A 23996-nucleotide genomic window follows, 5' to 3' on the forward strand; every position below is an offset into this window, starting at 1 on the left:
ACACCGTTTTGGCCACTCTTGCCAGTTTTTTGTATTTCATTTTTTATATATAGCTAGGCCTGAAGGTTTTTAGGCAAAATAACCCAATCAAAACGGAATGCTCTTTGAATGTGGGAATATGCCAGGCCTATTGGGCTAAAATCAATTATGGCCCATTGTATAGATAATTGTACGAAAATGAACGAAACGTTTAAGAGATCAGATTTTTTGTTTATAATACTTTGCTACAATGACACACTTAGTTAATGACCCACCTTGTTCCTTTCTTTTAGCATGCTTTTGGGATATGATTCTTTTCAGATTCCACAATGATTCTTTAGTTGTGGACAACACACTCCCTCTCTTACTCTTGGACCTCATCTTTATAAGTCCCCTTGATTTAGCACCTGTGTGTTTAATCAGTTTCTTTATGAAAATATTTAGCGAACTCTGACAGTAGCTAAATCAGGGGGCTATAGCAGCACACAGGTATACTACAAATGCATGCTGGGGCAGGATGCCCTGAGCTCGTGAAGTGAGTGCTACTGTAGAGAAATTGGAGCGGGCGAGAAGGCCGACGCTCCAGCCTTTGAATCTCGCTGCAGTCAAATTGGGCATGCTCCTTGCTCCGCTCCAGATCCGTTCTGCTCACATATTCTGCTCTCGAAGTAACGTCAGCACAATAACTGTTCGTTGGGAGCTTCATGAAATGGGTTTCCATGGCCGAGCAGCCGCCCGCAACCTAAGATCACTATGCGCAATGMCAAGTGTCGGCTGGAGTGGTGTAAAGCTTGCCACCATTGGACTCTGGAGCAGTAGAAATGCGTTCTCTGGAGTGATGAATCACGCTTCACCATCTGGCAGTCCGACAGACTAATCTAGGTTTGAAGGATGTCAGGAGAACACTACCTGCCCGAATGCATAGTGCCAACTAAAGTTTGGTGGAGGAGAAATAATGGTCTGGGGCTGTGTTTCATGTTTCGGACTAGGCCCCTTAGTTCCAGTGAAGGGAAATCTTAAYRCTACAGCATACAATGACTTTCTAGACAATTCTGTGCTTCGAACTTTGTGGCAACAGTTTGGGGAAGGCCCTTTCATGTTTCAGCATGACAATTCCTCCGTGCACAAAGTGAGGTCCATACAGAAATGGTTTGTTGAGATTGGTGTGGAAGAACTTGACTGGCCTGCACAGAGCCCTGACATCAACCCCATCGAACACCTTTAGGATGAATCGGAACGCCGACTGCGAGCCTAATCGCCCGACATCAGTGGCCRACCTCACTAATGCTATTGTGGCTGAATGAAGGCAAGTCTCCGCAGCAATGTTCCAACATCTTGTGGAAAGACTTCCCAGAAGAGTGGWGGCTGTTTATAGTAGCAAAGGGGGACCAACTCCATATTAATGCCCATGATTTCGGAATGAGATGTTCGACAAGCASGTGTCCACATACTTTTAGCCATGTAGTGTATAACCCTATTGAGACAGATGTTGGTATAAAGATCCATTGAATCTGTGGAGAATCACGATTATCAGGGTGCTGGAGTTTATTTTTAGTACAGTACAGAAAAAGCATAGCCTGTCCTAACAGGCTATGTGTGCGAGTGCATATGTAATCCCCTCTATCTTTGCAGATAACAGAAACTCAAGTCATGGATAATCAGTGTTGTTGTCAATGTAAATGAGGCATTTTGTTAACGGAATCCGGAATTACACTTCTTTCCACAGGGCATAACATCTCCCGTAGTGAATAGTTCTATTTAGGCCTGCCAAAACAAGGGGAATCATCAGTAATGGGATTTGTCTGTTTTTCTACCAATGCTTCCTCCCTGGTACCCCATAACCACATGTTATGCTTTAATAAAGACTTTATTTATAGGTCTATCATCATTATGTCTGTTTTCCCACTGTATATTTACTGCTGATTTTTCCCATTAGATTACTTTAGAATCTTATCTCAGCAGGCAGTCATTTTCTGAATAAATTGCGATTTACAATTCATTTGTTAGCCCCCATCAGATTCTCAATTAGAAAACTTTTCCTTTGAGTTCCTGACCAAGTTGTGTGTTTAGTTTATGACAATGAACATGTGGGTGAAACAATTTAGCACTCATAATAACTGATATTTCTAGTCCTGGACACTTCCTTATACCTTCCTCACCCACGTACAGCCAGGTGTAATGTTGTCTGGCGATACAGTTGTCTCCAGTCCAAAATAGTAGGCACATGCTCCGTATAATCCCCATGAGAAGGATTTTCCTCTGAGAGAAAGTAAAGGAAGAGCTCTTGGGGCTCTACCCAGCAGGAGTATATTGGAGGATAAAAGAAGACTCTCACACACTCTATCTCTCACTCTTTGACTTTCTCTCTCTCATACACACAGGCTGATATGCTACATTATATGCTAAATAATAGCTCCTCATAACCCTTTACAGTAAGTCCCTTTACAAAATATGGTGATTTGTAAAAGCTGTTTGGAGACGTGGTAGCTCTACAGTAGTCCAAAAGTTTGTGTGAGATGTGGCAGACAGTCTTTATATGACAGATAATTTACTGACGCTGACTTCCTTACATCTAACCCTGTGTTCACTACTGAGCTCTGTACACTTCCAAGGCTATACTCAACTTCCTACCTCTTTTGAAATATGTTATTTGGACTTTTTTCTGTATGTAACTCCAGGTATGGCAATGTGGGGGCAGTGTGGAGGTTTTGCCCTGTTCTCGGATAGCGCATATCGAGCGTGCTCACAAGCCCTACACTCAAGACCTGACTGCTCATGTGCGGCGGAATGCACTTAGGGTGGCCGAGGTGTGGATGGACGAATACAAGAACCATGTTTACATGGCCTGGAACGTTCCCCCACAGGTAAAGACCACAGCCTCCTTATAGAGTGGGTCATTATCTAACCCTCCTGACCATGTGACCTGAGCAGAAAATAATCCAGGCCCTAGTCAATTCAGTCTAAACTTGGATTCCATAAATGTTTTATTTAATGATAGGTTATGACATGTGGGTATCCATCACAGGAAGCTCGTGAGGGGAGGCTGGCTCATGATAATGGCTGGAATGGAGTGAATAGAACGGTATCAAACACCTGTTTGATACTGTTCCATTTATCTGTTCCAGTCATTACTATGAACCGTCCTCCCCAATTAAGCTGCCACCACCCACCTGTGGTATCCATGTGTTGGTGTGTCTATTTCTAGAACTCAGGGATTGACATAGGGGACCTCTCGGAGAGGAAGGCTTTGAGAAACAGACTGCAGTGTAAATCTTTCAGCTGGTTCTTGGCCAACATCTACTCTGAGATGAGAACCTACAGTGACACAGTTGCCTATGGAGTGGTGAGTATGTTATGATATCTGTACGTCTCAGCCTTCTCTTTGTTTCTTTTCCAAAATAGCACAAGATGGCTGTACCCTACATGTGCAGCGTATCACCTCGTATGACAWTGTCACTCATCATAGAAAGTCATGCTATATTGTGCTGGTAATGTGAGGTAAGAACGTGCATGAGTCGTTTCACGAAAAGAGTGCCTTTTGTGTCCCTTTGATATTTTAAGTAGAAATTGGGCACCAATACTGAATTTTAAAGCCTGTTAAATGAAGTGCCCTTTTTAATATAGACCACATGKAGAATTCAATAAATCTGWTTTTKTTWTTTTTATGAAACGGCTTGCTAAAGTGCCGAAATTCAGCAACACTGTGCCTTCTAGGAAGATTTCAACCCACTTAACCCCAAAATGTCTCCAAGTTTCACCATCATTGTAAAGCCCTAGTTATTTTGTTCCTTTGACAAAGTSATTTCTGGAGATTATTATTTATTTCATGTGATTAGTGCTTAATCTACGTCTGTCCCTCGTTTTAAGGTCAACCCTGTTACTAGAACTGAACTCTCTTTTTAATATGGTGAAACTTMTTTTTTAAATACTTTTTTCAAAAGAAACATTGAACATCTAATAGTCAAATCATAGTGTAGAAGGAGGTAAGCTGGTTATACTCTTGGCCATATTCGAGTGTGTTTTGTGGTGGAAACTGAGCGGGTCGAGCATATAACACGTCAACCCTGTATCCCATAGATAGACAGGCTAGAAATGTATTAGCAATTGAAAAAAGATTGTTCACTTGCATTCAATTGCCACTCTCTGTTCCACAAAACAAGCTTTCATTCCCCCTGTCTCGAGGGGATTTGTAGCTGATTTAAGATGAAATCGTCAACCCTGTTACTTTATTTGTCACTTAATAGGCACTTACTGTAGTCATTTTTTGTATTTTAAACTCTTGATGGGAAAACGTGTTTTTTTCATGAAGTTGAACATGTCCTTTTCATGACAGAATGTTAAAATTAGGTGAAATCTAAAGTTTTTTGGACAAATTTACACTTCTCAAAAGGCACCGAATTGGTGGAACAACCCACATACTGTTCATGCTGAAACAGTCTTTTGAAATATCTTAGCAAGAACATTACTGTCATAGGAGTACATTTCAAGCCACAGCTTGAGGACATACCTCCACTGAAGCAATGAAAGGTTGAAGGTCAGTTGTATTTAAACATGAGTAATAAAAMGGTCCAAAAATAACTTGACGAACCCTCTAGTGCTTTGCTTGGTTGTTTGATGAGCACATCACAACTGTGTTAGAAATTTTTGATGTGGGATCATGACACTACTCAGCATGTGTGGGAGTCAAGCTGTGAATATGATTATGAAGGCATTGCTATCAAAATAACTTCTTGAAACACATTTGAAGAATACATATTTGACCAATGATAGTTATCTTTAAGCTGAACTGAATATTAGTGCATTGTTGAGAGTGATATTATCATAACAATAACATGTATTACACAATATCATATTAAAAAGTGCGATTGTTATTTATTTTTGTAGATGTAGCTCTAAAATGTGACTCAATTTGTTGTCAAACAGATTCCGCAGGACTAATGGCATCCCCTTTATTTAGTTGCAAAACATATTTCTTCCCTTGTTGATGTGAGGATAATGAAAAACAATTGTTTCAACTATTGTGTTATCTCTGTATTTAGCCTAAAGTGCTTCCATTTGTCAAACTCTTCGTTCCACAGACCACTTGTGTGCTGTGTCATTCTATCATTAACAGACTAATTAACCGTTGTCGTTGGCCAGACAGAAGAAGGCACAGCTTAAGTGCTTTTCCGAAACAGATTGTCCGTTATCGCATGGAGAGCGATAACTTCTGCATCCTTAATCCGTCTCCATCCCTGCCTCATGGTTATGTGGTTGAAACAGCCTTGGTTTTCCTCCTCTGTCTCCTCCAGTTGAAGAACGCTCTGAGGAGTGACCTGTGTCTAGACCAGGGGCCTGACTCGGACAACATCCCCATCCTGTACATCTGTCATGGGATGACGCCACAGGTGAGTGCCCTCTGACCCCTCCATCTGTAAGGTCACTACCAATTTTGTCCTGGTCCTAACGTATATGCCACAGCAATTACTGAATTACTAGGTCTTTCCCCCACTTAAAATAAGATCCTTGCTCTAACTATGACTCAGGCTATTCATCCKTATTTCCTTGTCTGTTGTTCAATATAAAAGCTTTTGGAAAAGGTATTAATGTTTCTAAATGCCTAGTGCTTTTATACTACTTGTCCCTTTTTACTACTTTGTAATGTGCTGGATTTTACAGCAAAAAATAACAATTTTGTTTGTCCGTCTACATATTCACATTGAATAATTTATAATTGCAACAAGACAGTCTAGTACTGCATCTCTGTTGTCAGAAGTCAATATAATCGATTGGTGCCTGAAATGTTAATCCTTTGGCTTCTCTCTGGGTCATACCCAGCTWCTGGATCTCTCCGAACTGCTGCGTGAACACTTTTCTCTCTCACTGTCACAATAAATGTTCATTTTATCCCTGAGACATTTAGCTCATGTAAGAAAATGTACTTATTATGCATAACTTTTTATACATTTTTGCTGAAACCCAAGATATGAGATTATCAATTGTTAAGCTGCTGGGTCCAAAGTGCAGTTTAGTTCTAGACAGTAACTCTACAGGATTTACTGTAGAATACAAACTGAGATAAGATAATGTTTTACATTGGGTATGCAGGCTGAAGCCAAGCCAAATAGCAGTACATGTCCTCTGCATCTGTACTACGATGGAGTGTGTAGGCCTATACAAACTCTATCAGAGTATTATCTGGGTATGGAGGGGAATGGTGGTGAATGTCAGGGACCAGGAACTAATTAGATAGTGATGGCCTGTCTATTATTGAGGAGGTAGAAGGGTGTTTCTTGTGGGAACAGATGGGCTGCCATGCCACCAGGAGATTCTCCCCTCTCAGCAGGGATCCTCATTTGTACATCTCCCAGTGTTCCTCATTAGAACTGGTGTTACCTAGGAGACCAGACCCTCTAGACTGTATGGAGATGAAGCTCCAACTGGCACTGAACGTGTGTTTGTGTGTGTGTGGAGCAGTGGCGTGAAGTACTGACACCCAAAAGTACTTGTKACATTGGAATGYTTAGCAGGACAGGAAAATGGTCCAATTCACGTACTTATCAAGAGAACACGTGGTCATCCCTACTGCCTCTGATCTGGTGGACTCACTACACAAATGCATCATTTGTAAATTATGTCTGAGTGTTGAAGTCTGCCCCTGGCTATCTGTACATTTTAAAAACAAGAAAATTTACTTTCACTTTTACTTAAGTATCTATACTTTAACTAAAGTATGACAATTGGGTACYTTTTCCACCACTGGTGAGAACACTTTAGGGATCCATATTGCTTATCAAAGGATCTTATCAAAGAGCACTCTACATGTTACTGCAGAGAGCGGAAGGGATACCTTAGTACAGGAAAAAAGTGTATTAAATTGGTTATTCTATYTTTACTGGTTTGCTCTATACTGTAGTACCAAAGGTGGTTGTTTTCAGTCGTCTCAGTCATACCTGTTGAAAGTTACTTTACATTACTTCTGCTAATTACCTTTACATGATATCGTCACTGTCTGATGAACATCTCTTATCACCTTAATAAACTTTTCAGGAAATATAAAAAAAAATACCATATTTTCCCATTAATGAACATACAATTATGAAATGTACAGAGTACATTGAGCGGAGTTAGTGGTTTTAATAAATGTAAAAAAATATTGAGTTACAAGGTTTTCATCAGACATCGRCGATATGGTATCTATTATTTGTGTGAAATTTGTGTTTATAATGAAGTATGTAGGAGTTGGTTCTGATTACAGTAGAGACCGCATGTCTTCCTTGCCTAGCAAATGAACAGAAAGCGACTGCATCAGCAGGCGAAAGATAGAGGGTTTCAATTTGCTATGAAGTCCTTGCAGAGCTCATTGAAGAGGGATTAATAAATGTTGGCTGTGTTATGTACAAATCCTCATCGGGATGAAGGCTCTTCTCGCAATGAGTACGTCGGGGGTTCAGACACTCTCTTTCTATTCCTCGTTCAGAGAGCTTTGTTCCACACGGCTCAGTTTAAAAACGTAGAAATATTTTTCATTAATCTTTAAAGTGATACTTCAGGATTTAGCATTAGCACAATGACTGGAAGTCTATGGGTGTAGCATGCTAGGATATACCCGTAGACTTCCAGTCATTGCGCTAAAGCTAGTTAGCATTGGCTCACAAAACTACCTCTAACTTCCTTCATACTGGACACAGATACATGAAAACGCTATTCACAAGTTAATTTGACTCTGKGGAAATGTATTTCTTAGTGATCCCCATTTAGCTGTTGCAAAGGCAGCAGCTACGCTTCCTGGGGTCCAATCACATTAAGGTACTTACATTACATAGAAAACAAAAGAGAAAACAAAAGATAAAACAGTACATCATAACATTATTACACCTCTACATATCTACAATACAAAATGTATAATACCACCATTCAACAATATTACAATGTACGTGTGTGTGTGCTAGCTCTTGTGTGCGTATGCATGTGTCTGTACCTTTTGTGTGTGTCTCACAGTCCCCGCTGTTCCATAAGGTGTATTTTTACCAGATTTCTTTTGTATAGGATTTTACTGCTTGCATCAGTTACCTGATGTGGAATAGAGTTCCATTTAGTCATGGCTCTATGTAGTACTGTGCTCCTCCCATAGTCTGTTCTGAACTTGGGGATTGTTAAGAGACCTCTRGAGGCATGTCTTGTGGGGTATACATGGGTGTCCAAGCTGTGTGCTAGTCGTTTAAACAGACAGCTCGGTGTATTCAGCTTGTCAACACTTCTTACAAAAACAAGTAGTGATGAAGTCAATCTCTCTTCCACTTTGAGCCATGAGAGATTGAAAGACTGGACCTAAAATTCTGTATAAACGATCATACGAGGTTTTGCAATGATTCCTATGTCGAATATGTAAAAAATGTTGGTTGGTCAGATGTGTGTAATGAGGAACATCCTGATGCTGCACTTGAAGCATTTATGAAACTGCTTCTTCTGTTGACTGATAGGCATACGCGGATCARGAAACTGACTGTTAGAACTGCCAAATCCCCATAGATAGATGATGAATTGAAAAACTGTATGGCTGAGAGGATGAGGCAAAGGGAATAGCAAATAGGTCTGACAACACAGCAGACTAGCAAACATACAGTCAATGAAAGAAATCACGTAACTAAACTAAACGAAGAAACTATACTATGGGACAAAGATAACTTATATAAAGAATGATAGTAAAAAGCTCAGGAGTACTTTAAATGAAATTCTAGGCAAAAAAGCAAAGTCTGGCTCCATCCTTCATTGAGGCAGATGGCTTGTTCATAACAAAACCCTTTGATATTGCCAACTACTTTAATAACTTTTTTGTTGACATGATTAGCAAACTTAAGCATGACATGCAAACATCATGCTGAGCATTYATATTCATGTATAATGGACCAAATAATGAAAGACAATCACTTTGGTTTTGAGTACCACAAAGTTGGTGTGGAAGAGGTGATTATAAAAATGTTTTGCAATCCATAAACAAGGACAAACCACCTGGTATCGACAACCTGGATGGTAAATTGATGAGTCTGGTAGAGGAATAAATTGTGCCACATCTTCAATTTAAGCCTGGAAGACCATGTGCCCTTCATACATTGAGGGAGGCMAARGTCATTCCGCTGCCCAAGAAAAGCAGAGTACCCTTTAATGGTTCAAACAGCCGAACAATCATCCTGTTACAAGTGCTTAGCAATTTTTTTTTTTTTAATGGTGTTTGATGAAATGCAAAGTTATTTAACAGAAAACAAATTAACAGACCTTCAGCATGCTTATAAGGAAGGGCACTCGACATGGGGCGGCAGGTAGCCTAGTGGTTAGAGCGTTGGACTAGTAACTGAAAAATTGCAAGATCGAATCCCTGAGCTGACAAAGTAAAAATCTGTCGTTCTGACCCTGAACATGGCAGTTAACCCWCTGTTCCTAGGCCATCATTGAAAATAAGAATTTGTTTTTAACTGGCCTGGCACTGACACAAATGACTGATGATTGTCTGAAAGAAATTGATAGTAGGAAGATTGTGGGAGCTGTTCTGTTAGACTTCAGTTCTGCTTTTGATGTCCTTGATCATAACCTATTGCTGAAAACTTCAGTTATGTATTTGCATCATCTGCCATACTATGGATTTAGAGTTACCTWTCTAATAGAACAGAGGGTTTTCATTAATGGAAGCCTATCATGCAAATTCAGTTGTGTGGTGTACAGCAGGGCAGCCGGCTAAGGCCATTATTGTTTTCTGTTTTTACTAATGACCTTCCACCGACCTTGAATAAAGCCTATGTGTCTGTGTAAGGTGGCGATTGAGCAAGTTGAGGAGACTAAACTACTGGGTGTAACCCTAGATAGCAAGCTGTCATGGTCAAAACATATACACTTAATGGTTGCTAAAATGGGAAAAGGTATTTTCGTGATAGGGCGTTGCTCTGCCTTCTTGACATCTCATTCGACCAGACAGGTCCTACAGACCCTAGTTTTGTTGCACCTGGACTACTGTTCAGCTGTGTGGTCATGTGCGAGAAAGAGGGACATAGGTAAATTGCAGTTGGTCCAGAACAAAGCAGCACATATCACACATGTACAGTGGGGAGAACAAGTATTTAATACACTGCCGATTTTGCAGGTTTTCCTACTTACAAAGCATGTAGAGGTCTGTAATTTTATCATAGGTCCAACACTCAGAAAATCACATTGTATGATTTTTAAGTAATTAATTAGCATTTTATTGCATGACATAAGTATTTGATCACCTACCAACCAGTAAGAATTCCGGCTCTCACAGACCTGTTAGTTTTTCTTTAAGAAGCCCTCCTGTTCTCCACTCATTACCTGTATTAACTGCACCTGTTTGAACTCGTTACCTGTATAAAAGACACCTGTCCCACACACTCAATCAAACAGACCCTCTCCACAATGGCCAAGACCAGAGAGCTGTGTAAGGACATCAGGGATAAAATTGTAGACCTGCACAAGGTTGGGATGGGCTACAGGACAATAGGCAAGCAGCTTGGTGAGAAGGCAACAACTTGGGCAATATTAGAAAATGGAAGAAGTTCAAGATGACGGTCAATCACCCTCGGTCTGGGGCTCCATGCAAGATCTCACCTCGTGGGGCATCAAGTGATCATGAGGAAGTTGAGGATCAGCCCAGAACTACACGGCAGGACCTGGTCAATGACCTGAAGAGAGCTGGGACCACAGTCTCAAAGAAACCATTAGTAACACACTACGCCGTCATGGATTAAAATCCTGCAGCGCATGCAAGGTCCCCTGCTCAAGCCAGCGTTATGTCCAGGCCCGTCTGAATTTGCCAATGACCATCTGGATGATCCAGAGGAGGATGGGAGAAGGTCACTGTGATCTGATGAGACAAAAATAGAGCTTTTTGGTCTAAACTCCACTCGCCGTGTTTGGAGGAACCGTGAAGCATGGGAGGTGGAACATCATTCTTTGGGGATGCTTTTCTGCAAAAGGGACAGGACGACTGCACCGTATTGAGGGGGGATGGATGGGGCCATGTTCCGCGAGATCTTGGCCAACAACCTCCTTCCCTCAGTAAGAGCATTGAAGATGGGTCGTGGCTGGGTCTTCCAGCATGACAACGACCCGAAACACACAGCCAGGGCAATTAAGGAGTGGCTCCGTAAGAAGCATCTCAAGGTCCTGGAGTGCCTAGCCAGTCTCCAGACCTGAACCCGATAGAAAATCTTTGGAGGGAGCTGAAAGTCCGTATTGCCCAGCGACAGCCCCGAAACCTGAAGGATCTGGAGAAGTTCTGTATGGAGGAGTGGCCAAAATCCCTGCTGCAGTGTGTGCAAACCTGGTCAAGAACTACAGGAAACGTAGATCTCTGTAATTGCAAACAAAGGTTTCTGTACCAAAATTTAAGTTCTGCTTTTCTGTGTATCAAATACTTATGTCATGCAATAAAATGCTAATAATTACTTAAAAATCATACAATGTGATTTTCTGGAATTTTCCCCCGTCTCTCACAGTTGAAGTGTACCTATGATAAAAATTACAGACCTCTACATGCTTTGTAAGTAGGAAAACCTGCAAAATCGGCAGTGTATCAAATACTTGTTCTCCCCACTGTATGTACATGGTGGGCAGTGTCAGTAACATGCATGTCAATCTATCCTGGCTCAAAGTTGAGGAGAGTTRAGTTGAGTCTTTGTGTGAGGTGTTGAGGGTACCGAACTGTCTGTTCAAGCATTTGGCACACAGTTCGAACACTCTTTGGTACAACACAAGACATGCAACCAGAGGTCTCTTCACAGTCCCCAGGTCCAGAACAGAAGCTGGGAAATGCACAGTATTAAATGGAGCCATGACTACATGTTAGATATTGCTGCACTGTCGGAACTAGAAGCACAAGAATTTCGCTACACTCGCAATAACATCTRCTAACCATGTGCATGTGACCAATACAATTTGATTTTATTTGACTATATGGAACTCTCTGCCACCCCAGGTAATTCAAGCTAGCAATAAAATAAAATGTTTCATGTGGACCCCAGGAAGAGTAGCTGCTGCAGAGGCTATTGGGGATCCTAATAAATACCAGTGGAACAACTWTTTGTAATGGAAAAATGTCCATTTAATGCATGTATTCTTGTTACAAATTCCCTTCTTATATTTGCTGTTTTGACAATGTTTTTTTAAGGTGTGTAAACACTTCAAGCTGTGTCTTTATTGCAATACATACAATTAGGACCTGTCAAAGGACCTGGCAGGTAATGAAGGACAGAGTCCTCTCTTCACAGGGATTGAGACTAATGAGATTCTGTCACCAGCTCTGAATGGAGAGGCAACACCATTAAGAGTTCAGTTGGAATGGAATGTCAATCAATAGACAAACTCATGTTTAATAACCACTATTATCACTGTGTCCCCCGTCTGCTGAACTCTTACAGGGTACAGGATCACAGCTTAAAGGCTCAATATTGCTTTACGTTTGGATAATTGATTTTCTAAATGTCTTGTTTGCGAAAGACAAACATCATTCCACCCAATTACCTCCCTGATGCTTGCATTCAGTGCCTCCAGTCAGATGCATGGCATTTCTGTTCCTTGTTACTAATCGTTCTGTTTGCTTGACACTCATCTGGTACTTCTCTAGAACGTGTACTACACGAACACGCAGCAGCTACACCTGGGGGTCCTGAGCCCCACCATCGACGACGACGACAACAAGTGCCTGGTGGATGTGAACAGTCGGCCGCGGCTCCTGGAGTGCAGCTACGCCACAGCCAAGCGCATGAAACTCGCCTGGCAGTTTACTCAGGTAAAGGCTACTCCTGTCTTCTCTCATGAGAATGTAGATTCACTGTACAGTAGTTCAGATGGGTAATGAGTTAGTCACAAACAAAGTCACAAATGTGGTAGATGAACCAGGCTAATAAGGCACTGCACTGGGCTGTTGATCATTTGAAGAAGAGGAGCAGATGTGAAGAGTGGTTCTGTTAGTGGGTTGAGAGTGTGGTTCACCAGCCCGCACTCAAGTGGCCTTGTTTCACATTACGGAGTGTCACAAAAAAAGCATCCGCACCATATGAAAAGCCATAGTGGAACATTGGACCCTGTCTCATTAAACACGTTAGATCCTCTCCGTGGAGAACAATGWACATCGCCTAATGATTTTGCGTCTTCTCCACTGCAGACGATGGCATTAAATCTCACCCTAATTAGGCCTAATGTCACCCTGCTGTCAAAAAATCACATGTGAAACGTACTTCTTTGTCCTTTTTATATTTTTGAGAGCATCACCATTAGGTGTTCCTCAAGGTTCAAATAAGGGCTTCTTCATTTTTAATAGTTGAAAAGGAAAGTTTAGTCAAARACTCTGAAATGAAGAACGAGTGATGGTGGAATTAAAATCTGGATAAATGGGTGTGTCATTAAGCTTCAAATTTAGAAATCTTAAGTAATAGTTACTGAAGAATGGAAAGTGGTTGGTTAGTATTCAACCTATCATTCCATGAAATACCTATGTCACCGTAGTGGACTACCATTCTAAAGTAATTACAGTCAGTGGCTGTTTGATCAAAAGCTGTGGGGCTGCCTCTTGGGAGGGCACAAGGACTCCTGCTTTAAAATCCAGCAGAAACTTTAGCTGTGTTTGAAGCCAGAGGTCCTTTCTGCCTCCATGTGAAGAGGGGAGGTGAAGAGAGAGAGAGGGGAGGTCTCTGAAGCGACCAATAAGGGGCTTTGAATTATTGATAAGTGATCTTTTGAAATATTGAACTCTGTTTGACCCTGAGGGAAGAGTTTAGGAGGGACAATGCAGTATAAATCTGAGATCCCACATCGATTTTTATAAGCTTCTTATTTTATTGGTAAATTTTTATTTGCCCCTTCACAGACACCACTTGAAATCCCCAATAAAAAGTGAATTACAGAAATGTTAAACACAATCACCTCTTGCAAATACTCATCACAGCGTATAACCAAGCCATGAAAAGTGCTTGCTGTAAACACATGCTTAATTCAGGAGAGAGGGTGGAGTGAATATTACCGGGAAGGTGCCCCTAGGGAGGTGGGACAGGCAGCAGGGAATATGTGAGCTGTTTTGTCAGGGTGAGCTAAACCAGGTCTCACATGCTAAATCAAACAAATCAAATTGTATTGGTCGCTTATGTTATTGCGGGTGTAGCGAAATGCTTGTGTTCCTAGCTCCAACAGTGCAGTAATACACAACTATAAAAACATCTAAAAGTTAAAGAATGGCATTAAGATGTATAGAAACATTAGGACGAGCAATGTGTGTGTGTGTGTGTGTGTGTGTGTGTGTGTGTGTATACATACATACATACATACATACATACATACATACATACATACATACATACATACAGTGAGGGAAAAAAGTATTTGATCCCTGTTGATTTTGTATGTTTGCCCACTGACGAAGAAATGATCAGTCTATAATTTTAATGGTAGGTTTATTTGAACAGTGAGAGACAGAATAACAACAAAAAAATCCAGAAAAACGCATGTCAAAAATGTTATAAATTGATTTGCATTTTAATGAGGGAAATATATACACACATATACATACACACATAAATATATACACATATATACATACATACACACATAAATATATACATATATATACACATATATACATACATACACACATAAATATATTAAGTCGATTAAGGCAATGCCTATGTGCTGGGTGTTTATCCTGTTCTTTCTGTATTGGCTAACAAAGTTAGACTTTTCAGTCTACCAGACTCTTTGCAGATTTGGGCTGTTTCTGGGAACAGGATAAACAGGGTAAACAAAATGACTTGCCGACCAACAGCAGAGCGCGTTGTGTTGCACTTAAAGTGTCTGTGAGGAAACCCTGATTTGTGGGTGAAAAATGGATGTAATAAATGCGGTACTAAATTGACTCCGTTACATTTTTTTATAGTTAACTGTAATTAACGCATTAACTTTGACAGCCTTATCAGAAAAATACATAATTTACTACCACAGCTACTCCAGCCTCCGTCTACCCTACACAGACGGTTCAAAAATCAATGTTTTCAGAAGAATGTATTGTTTTTATCTTCATATCAAATGCTCTCTGCTGAGAGCTCATACTGATTTATAATACTGCCATCTAAAGATGCATTAAGTTTCCTATATTTTCAATTTGTGAACATTGGCTACCTACTGTGACAGAGCCAGTGCAAGGAATTGCGAATGATACATTGAAGAAAAACAAATCCCACCTTCTATTGTACCTTAAAATAAATAGCTATTTCATGAAAAACAGTATGTAGACAGTATTGGTGCCTGTAATTTATGATTCTACTTTCAGACTAGCAGTAGATGGTACACAGTGTGACAATTCCAAGTTCATAGGCTCCCTGGTTCCTGAATCGGAGCGCAGGTCACATAGGCCTCACAACCTTCAAAGCCAGATGAATTTCAGTTTCTACTTAGGATAGCAAATCAATATTTGGGTTTGGCCCACTCAGGAGATTGAAGGAGAGTGTTGTATGGAGAGGAGAGCAGAGTTGGTTTGTTGCCAGAGGTAAAGTCCATCTCAGACCCTCTCCCCTGGGACCAAGGAAAGAGCACACTCCTGAGCACACTGTGGAGGAGCAAACACAGATCTTATGCACACAGAAAACGAATACCSACTCATGTGGAGGAGTTGACATGTGCAGGATAAACAGTCTGCAATAATTCATTCATATCAGAGTGAACAGATTAATTAGGAATCAAATTAAATTCATTATCTAAGGAATTTAGATTTAGGGCCTTCTGGTATTGGAGTTCAATAGTTAGTCTGGGCACAGCAGTCTGTAGCAGCATAAATTACTAGTTGCACTGCTGAGATGAAAATCAAATGTAATTTGTTTCAGACATAACAGCAATATGCAATCATTGAACTGTTTTGCATTTGTTAACCATTATGTTTTGCAGATGACAGCGTTATCATCAATGTAATATTTATAGAAACCCTTCTAATAACACATTGAAAAAAGACAGTTAAAACATACAGTATACTATTAAAATGATCACAACAAAGCAATCTACTTTCAATGCTAAAATCTGCTTTATTTGGTATGCCAGTAAGGAACTTCAGCGGATCAGTCTTTTCTCATTCAAGTTGAAAGATAAAAATGAAACGCAACAGCCACAACATGGTGGGAACTCTGCTGTAAGGGATTACACCCAATCCCAATATATCCAATCCCCCCTCAATTTAGGCTAAAACCAACTTTCACCTGTGGGACCTCTGCCATGAGGTACACCTGAAAGACAATACAGCCTTTTTATGAGATGCCTACAGTGGCAACATGAGCCATGAAACGGACACCTGAATGATCTGCTCTCCATGTCCACGGCTCCTCGCTGTTTTGATGAGCCTGATGGCAGACAGCAGGTTTGGGGCTCACCATGACCAGCTTAGGGCTGGTGCTGTTCCGTAGCATGACCAGAGGCTGGTCCTGGGAGAAGTAGAGGAAATAAATCCTGCCCCTGACCAGCCAGAGACACACAGGGAACATGTTGTAGGAGCCAAGACATCTATCCAATAGTAATAATAATATGCATATATTAGCATCTGGGACAGAGTAGGAGGCAGTTCACTTTGGGCACGCTATTCATCCAAAGTAAAAATGCTGCGCCCTATCCCTAAAAAGTTAAAGTTAGTGCCTTCATCTTAAGATGGCCAGGTGGGACAACCACATATCAGTCATAGGAAGTACATTTTTACTCAATAAAGTATCTATCAGCAAAGTCAGCTAGTAAGGGGAAAAAGAGTCAAATCAAATCAAAGTTTTATTGTCACGTGCGCTGAATACAACAGGTGTAGACCTTACAGTGAAATGCTTACTTACAGGCTCTAACCAATGGTGCGGGGAAAAAAGTATATGTGTGTGTAGGTAAGTAAAGAAATAAAACAACAGTAAAAAGACATTTGAAAAAAGAGTAGCAAGGCTATATACAGACACCTGTTAGTCAGGCTTATTGAGGTAGTATGTACATGTAGGTATCGTTAAAGTGACTATGCATATATGATGAACAGAGAGTAGCAGAAGCGTAAAAAGAGGGGTTGGCGGGTGGTGGGGCACAATGCAGATAGCCCGGTTAGCCAATGTGCGGGAGCACACTGGTTGGTCGGGCCAATTTAGGTAGTATGTACATGAATGTATAGTTAAAGTGACTATGCATATAAGATAAACAGAGAGTAGTAGCAGCGTAAAAGAGGGGTTGGGGGGGGCACACAATGCAAATAGTCCGGGTAACCATTTGGTTACCTGTTCAGGAGTCTTATGGATTAGGGGTAGTCAATGAACAGCATTCTCACATAGGTGTTCCTTTTGTCCAGGTGGGAAAGGGCAGTGTGGAGTGCAATAGAGATGGCATCATCTGTGGATCTGTTTGGGTTGTATGCAAATTGGAGTGGGTCTAGGGTTTCTGGGATAATGGTGTAGATGTGAGCCATTACCAGCCTTTCAAAGCACTTCATGGCTACGGAATGTCATTTAGGCAGGTTGCCTTTGTGTTCTTGGGCACAGGGACTATGGTGGTCTGCCCGAGGCATGTTGGTATAACAGACTCAATCAGGGACATGTTGAAAATGTCAGTGAAGACACCTGCCAGTTGGTCAGCACATGCCCAGAGCACATGTCCTGGTAATCCGTCTGGCCCCGCAGCCTTGTGTATGTTGACCTGTTTAAAGGTCTTACTCACGTCGGCTACGGAGAGCGTGATCACACAGTCGTCCGGAACAGTTGATGCTCTCATGCATGCCTCAGTGTTGCTTGCCTCGAAGCGAGCATAGAAGTGATTTAGCTCGTCTGGTAGGCTCGTGTCACTGGGAAGCTCGCGGCTGTGCTTCCCTTTGTAGTCTGTAATAGTTTGCAAGCCCTGCCACATCCGACGAGCGTCGGAGCCGGTGTAGTATGATTCAATCTTAGCCCTGTATTGACGCTTTGCCTGTTTGATGGTTCGTCGCAGGGCATAGCGGGATTTCTTGTAAGCTTCTGGGTTAGAGTCCCGCACCTTGAAAGCGGCAGCTCTACCCTTTAGCTCAGTGCGATTTTTGCGTGTAATCCATGGCTTCTGGTTGAGGTATGTACGTACAGTCACTGTGGGGACGACGTCCTCAATGCTCTTATTGATAAAGCCAGTGACCGATGTGGTGTATTCCTCAATGTCATCGGAAGAATCTCGGAACATGTTCCAGTCTGTGATAGCAAAGCAGTCCTGTAGTTTAGGATCTGCTTCATCTGACCATTTTTTTATAGACCGAGTCACTGGTTCTTCCTGCTTTAATTTTTGCTTGTAAGATAGAGTTGTGGTCGGATTTACCAAATGGAGGTCGAGGGAGAGCTTTGTACGTGTCTCTGTGTGTGGAGTACAGGTGATCTAGAGTGCGAGTGTTAGTTCACAAACATTTTTGGACGAATAGCAACACCAGCAGTGCTGCATCTCCCCTCATTCTGAAATGACACCTCTTCAGAAATGATATAGTCTACAATGTTCAGATTACCAATCGTTAAATAGGTAGCTAGGATATAAATTAGATAACAATTTACAGTAACAGCAGTTCACTAATAAGTCAGTAAACATGATAATTGTTTTGACTAGCTTTAAATCTTAAATCTAAAGTAGAAATGTAAAAATATCACCTTATCCAGGCGTTAGTAGATGAATTCATAGCTATTAATATATGAATGAATAGATAATACATTAATATAATTAAGTTAAAAGGGTGAACCTCTATTTTGAAGGGACAATGACTTGTCAGGTCAAATAAGTGAAGAGAAACTTGTTTGACAAGACATTTAATTGCTCTGTCCTTCCGTAAACAGACGTTATCATCATTAGAAGAAAAACTTGCAAAACATTTTTCTTATAACCTATTTATACAAACATGCTAATTCATGTTGAACTCCTCTATGTTCCAGTACAAGATCGCATGACTAGCTGATGTCAGCATAGTTTTCCTTTTTGTTTATCTTTCTCTATGAAGGAAGGTCACTCACAACCATTATCAGACATGAGAAAATGGAACTCTCTGACTTCTAGTTTCAGAACCCCCCCAGATGTATAACAGGTCCTGCAGGAAGTATTTATGTATTGATTGGCTGGTTGGTGATCACTGCTGTACAGAATAAAAATATTCAAAAACATGCATCCTGTTTGCAACAAGGCACTAAAGTAATACTGCAAACAAATTGGCAAAGAAATTAACTTTTTGTCCTGAACACAAAGTGTTATGTTTGGGGAAAATCCAATGCAACACATTACTGAGTACCATTCTCTATATTTTCAAGCATAGTGGTGGCTGCATCATGTTATTGGTATGCTTGTAATYGTTAAGGACTGGGGTGTTTTTCAGGATAAAAAAGAAAAGGAATGGAGCTAAGCAGAGGCAAACCTGGTTTGGTCTGCTTTCCACCAGACACTTGGAGATGAATTCACCTTTCAGCAAGACAATAACTTAAAACTCAAGGCCAAATCTACACTGGAGTTGCTTACCAAGAAGATGGTGAATGTTCCCGATTCGCCGAGTTACAGTTTTGATTTAAATCTACTTGATAATCTATGGCAAGATCTGAAAATGGTTGTCAACCAATTTGACACAGCTTGAAGAATGTTTTAAGAATAATGGGCAAATGTTACACAATCCAGGTGTGGAAAGCTCCTTGAGACTTACTCAGAAAGACTGTAATCACTCCTAAGGTGCTTCTACAAAGTATTTCCTTTGTAGAAGTATGTTTTCTCCTTAACTAGAATTATTGGTGTGCCGGCCCCCCTAAAAAAATTGAAAATATGCGTAGTGTCTTAACATTTTATTTTCCACCACCATGCTAGGGTGGCTAATGGTACTTCCGGACATTACGCACAGCATTAAATATAGTTAAGGAGAAAACCAACGCCTTTGCAGCCTAAATGGAGGATGTTTTATGTACGAGCTGGTGGCGGTGGGACACGAGTGTATAACCAGCTGGGCAGATCAAGCTTAGACATCAGAGAACAAACGATGTCAGGAATAATAGCGCCCTAGCGAATAATTTCATATTTATTTATAAAGCCCTTCTTACATCAGCTGATATCTCAAAGTGCTGTACAGAAACCCAGCCTAAAACCCCAAACAGCAAGCAATGAAGGTGTAGAAGCACGATGGCTAGGAAAAACTCCCTAGAAAGGCCAGAACCAGGCTATGAGGGGTGGCCAGTCCTCTTCTGGCTGTGCCGGGTGGTGATTATAACAGAACATGGCCAAGATGTTCAAAATGTTCATAGACGACCAGCAGGGTTAAATAATAATAATCACAGTGGTTGTCGAGGGTGCAAGAGGTCAGCACCTCAGGAGTAAATGTCAGTTGGCTTTTCATAGCCGATCATTCAGAGTATCTCTACCGCTCCGGCTGTCTCTAGAGAGTTGAAAACAGCAGGTCTGGGACAGGAAGCACGTCCGGTGAACAGGTCAGGGTTCCATAGCCGCAGGCAGAACAGTTGAAACTGGAGCAGCAGCACGGCCAGGTGGACTGGGGACAGCAAGGAGTCATCAGGCCAGGTAGTCCTGAGGCATGGTCCTAGGGCTCAGGTCCTCCAAGAGAGAGAAAGAAAGAAAAAATTAGAGAGAGCATTCTTAAATTCACACAGAACACCGGATAAGACAGGAGAAATACTCCAGATATAACAGACTGACCCTAGCCCCCCGACACAAACTACTGCAGCATAAATACTGGAGGCTGAGACAGGAGGGGTCGGGAGACACTGTGGCCCCGTCCGACGATACCCCCGGACAGGGCCAAACAGGCAGGATAATAGATCTTCAGTTTCCCTGCAGAGACAATGAAGCCAATATTGACTTTAGACAAATTGTTCTCCACATCCACTGTGACCTGCAGAGTTTAACTTTGTTACAGTAATGTAAGAGAGTGAGGAACAGCTAGCGAAACAGAATGTAAGCTCTCGAGATCAGGATGGTTCGTTCGAGGCAAAGGAACAGCAGGACCCAACAGAGACATCAACCTGGGTGTTAGTGCTTTTATATAATTTTCGTTAGTGATCAGTTAAATTTTATTAGTCTATGTATGGGATACACATGTTATACATACTACAACAAAATGCTTACTTGCAGGTTCCTTCTTGATAATGCAACAACAATAAGAAATAAAAAGATAAGAATATACAAACATAAAGTATATGGCTCAGTAGAATAGAATAAACATTTTCGCATAAGTATAATCTAATATTTACATTTGGGGAAGGAGGGGGGTTTGGGGGGAAATTAGGAATGTCTAAAGGGTAGGTAGGTAGGTATCCTAATGGTTAGAGCGTTGGGTCAGTAACCAAAAGGTTGCTGGATCGAATCCCCAAGCTGACAAGGGAAAAATCTGTCATTCTGCCCATGGACAAGGCAGTTAACCCACTGCTCCCCAGGCTGTCGTTGTAAATAAGAATTTGTTCTTAACTGACTTGCCTAGTAAAATAAAGGTAATATAAATGTAACCACATGTAACATATGGATTTGCATTAGTATACACATCAAAGGTCCCAATGCAAAGTTTCACTTCACTTTTCCATGTTTGGAGTTATCACATATAACCGATCAGAATGCCGAAATCATGTCGGAAAATGTTTTCCAGGGTGTGATGACCTGGCAAGCCAGCCTATTTCCTATAATGTGAACTCCAACAGAACTTAAAATGTGTAAATTCAAATTAAACCAAATCATTTGCACGCATGACTACTGGTTTCAATAACATTTTCAGCCAACTTACAAGCAAATACTTGATGAATTTATTGTTGCTAGCTAACTAGACTGCTAATGTTAGCCCTACTAGTCTGCTAACATTAGCCCTACTAGCCTGCTAACGTTAGATTAGCACTGAATGAGTCAACCAGTTTCGATCAACACCTAGCTTACAGCWACATTAACATAAACCAACGTTTTGGAAATTCATAATGCCATTTAACCAAATGTAAAAATAAAAAAAATAACTCTATGCATTTTTCTTAGCCAGCAAGTTAGCCAGCCAGACCCCCAAAAATAAAAGTTAGCCAGCCAGCTAACTTTAGCCATTTAGCCAACTAACGTTAGCAACAATTAGCCTAGCCAATGTTATAGCCGAACTACTGGAAACCAGTTAGAACACAACTAACACAACACAATTAAAACATAACCACAGATCAAAAGAGCAGTCACTTACAGATTGATGGCCCATCTGATGGTAAGAGTCAGGGCAATTTGAATAGCTATAGCGTGAAGAAAAGTTGACACAACAAAAAGGAGAACAGACAAGGAACCCCCGTTACACAATTAGAGCAAACGGGTATGATTTCCTCTTTTAGTTTTGAGCCCACGGCAAGAAAGCACCAGAGCCTGCAGTGCGAACGGGTTTCCACTAGGTAACACAGCAACAAAGTCTGTGAAGAGCAGGAGGTGTGGTCAGGGGTGACAGGAAGACGGTCCGGTACAGCGTCCCGGAAAAATAAATAGTGAGGGTACGCCATACCGGTAAAACATCAGACTATTACAATAATTTGTTTTAAATCAAGAACTGTAGGCTATTACACCATTATTTGTCATTACCATATGTCAGAGGCATTAAAAATGAGCGAATGCACTTGAAAACAGATAGGCCTATAGCCTACGCTCAGAAATGCAATCTGGTTCGAGAACACTAACATTTTGTAAAGGCAGAGATGAGTGGCCGACACCGAGATGCGCATGGACAGAAATGGAAACATTAATTCTGGCCTAATGACAATCACCAAATGTCATTACATTTTTTTTTGCTGTTTTTTGTAACATGTCTCTTTCCATTCACCACTGTTTGGATTCTGGAAATAAGTTGAGAGTGGATGAATGTGATAACGTTGTCAGATCAGGGTTGACGTTTTTTAGCATCAGCATGGACGAGTTGATAGCTCAGTTCATCCGGGCCCAACAAGCATAACAGGCGGTTCAGGAACGAACGCTACAAGGAAGAGCGTCTACTGAATTGCATATAAACCAGTTTTTGATCAAGCTAACGGAAGACGACGACATCGAAACATACCTCTGCACGTTTTAACTAACAGCTCTACGGGAAAGATGGCTAAGGTCGAAGTGGGCAAGTCTGCTAGTCCTGTTCCTTTCCTGGGAATGCCCAAAAGGTGTATTGGGACCATAACAACGAACAGGCGGCTAACTACGACGGTCTCAAACAGGAGATACTCAGCTGCTACGGGTACAGCCTGGACCATCGGGCCCAACTGTTCCTCGACTGGAGGTTCGTAGCCGACGCCTCCCCCAAGCCCAGATGAGCAAACTACTGTGCATCACCAGGGCATGGCTCCTAACCGACGTATCCACCCTCTATCCTAGACAAATATGTCTTGGATCGCTTTTTACGGGTGCTACCCCACGACATGAAGAGGGCCTCCTGGGAGCAGTGGAGACGCATCAGAACACCGAGGCCCTGCTGAATGTGACCCAGGCCACGTCGGGGACCCATCCAAGGGGACGGAAGGACAGCCCCACTGCTGTATACCCCGAACCGACAGTTGGCAGGGCCAAAGGGCCACCGACCCGTTGAGAGATGGCTGGGAGAGAGTCGACCCACCGACAATGACCCCAGGTAGATGGAGACCAAAGGAGGTGTTTTGAGTGTCCGTGGGCACCTTGCCTGGAATTGCCCGACTCGAGGGGAGTCGATGCCATCAGCAAGCCCCGGAGGTGAGGTTGGCAATGCAGTGAACTACGTCACCTCCTGTTGGGCGCACCACGAACCAACGGTACCCATGGTCTAGGTGAAGGTCGACGGACACGACGCGGGATCCCTATTAGACTCCGGGAGTGTGGTTACGCTCGTAGCCATGAGCCTGCTGGCCCAGGGGACCAAACGTGGTAGGGAGATGTCTGTTTCCTGTGTCCACGGTGACACAACGCGGTATCCAATCGTACAGGGCAATATCGTGATGCCACAAGGGAGCTTCCAGATGATGGTGGATGCTGTACCGGAGTTGCCAGTACCCCTCCCCTTTCAAAATCGTCTATGGGAGGAGGCCACG

General features: G+C 41.8%; 1 protein-coding gene across 1 annotated transcript in view; it reads left to right on the forward strand.

Annotated features, from left to right (window-relative positions):
* LOC111962642 (polypeptide N-acetylgalactosaminyltransferase 18-like) overlaps positions 1-23996 on the forward strand; it is a 90064-nt gene that overhangs the window by 58369 nt on the left and 7699 nt on the right. The window contains exons 7-10 of the mRNA XM_023985893.2: positions 2658-2843; positions 3185-3322; positions 5271-5366; positions 12593-12757. Coding sequence (XP_023841661.1) covers positions 2658-2843; positions 3185-3322; positions 5271-5366; positions 12593-12757 — 585 coding nt within the window. The remainder of the gene's footprint in view (positions 1-2657; positions 2844-3184; positions 3323-5270; positions 5367-12592; positions 12758-23996) is intronic.

Source organism: Salvelinus sp. IW2-2015, linkage group LG4q.1:29 (assembly GCF_002910315.2).
Source record: "Salvelinus sp. IW2-2015 linkage group LG4q.1:29, ASM291031v2, whole genome shotgun sequence".
Taxonomy (NCBI): Eukaryota; Metazoa; Chordata; class Actinopteri; order Salmoniformes; family Salmonidae; genus Salvelinus; species Salvelinus sp. IW2-2015.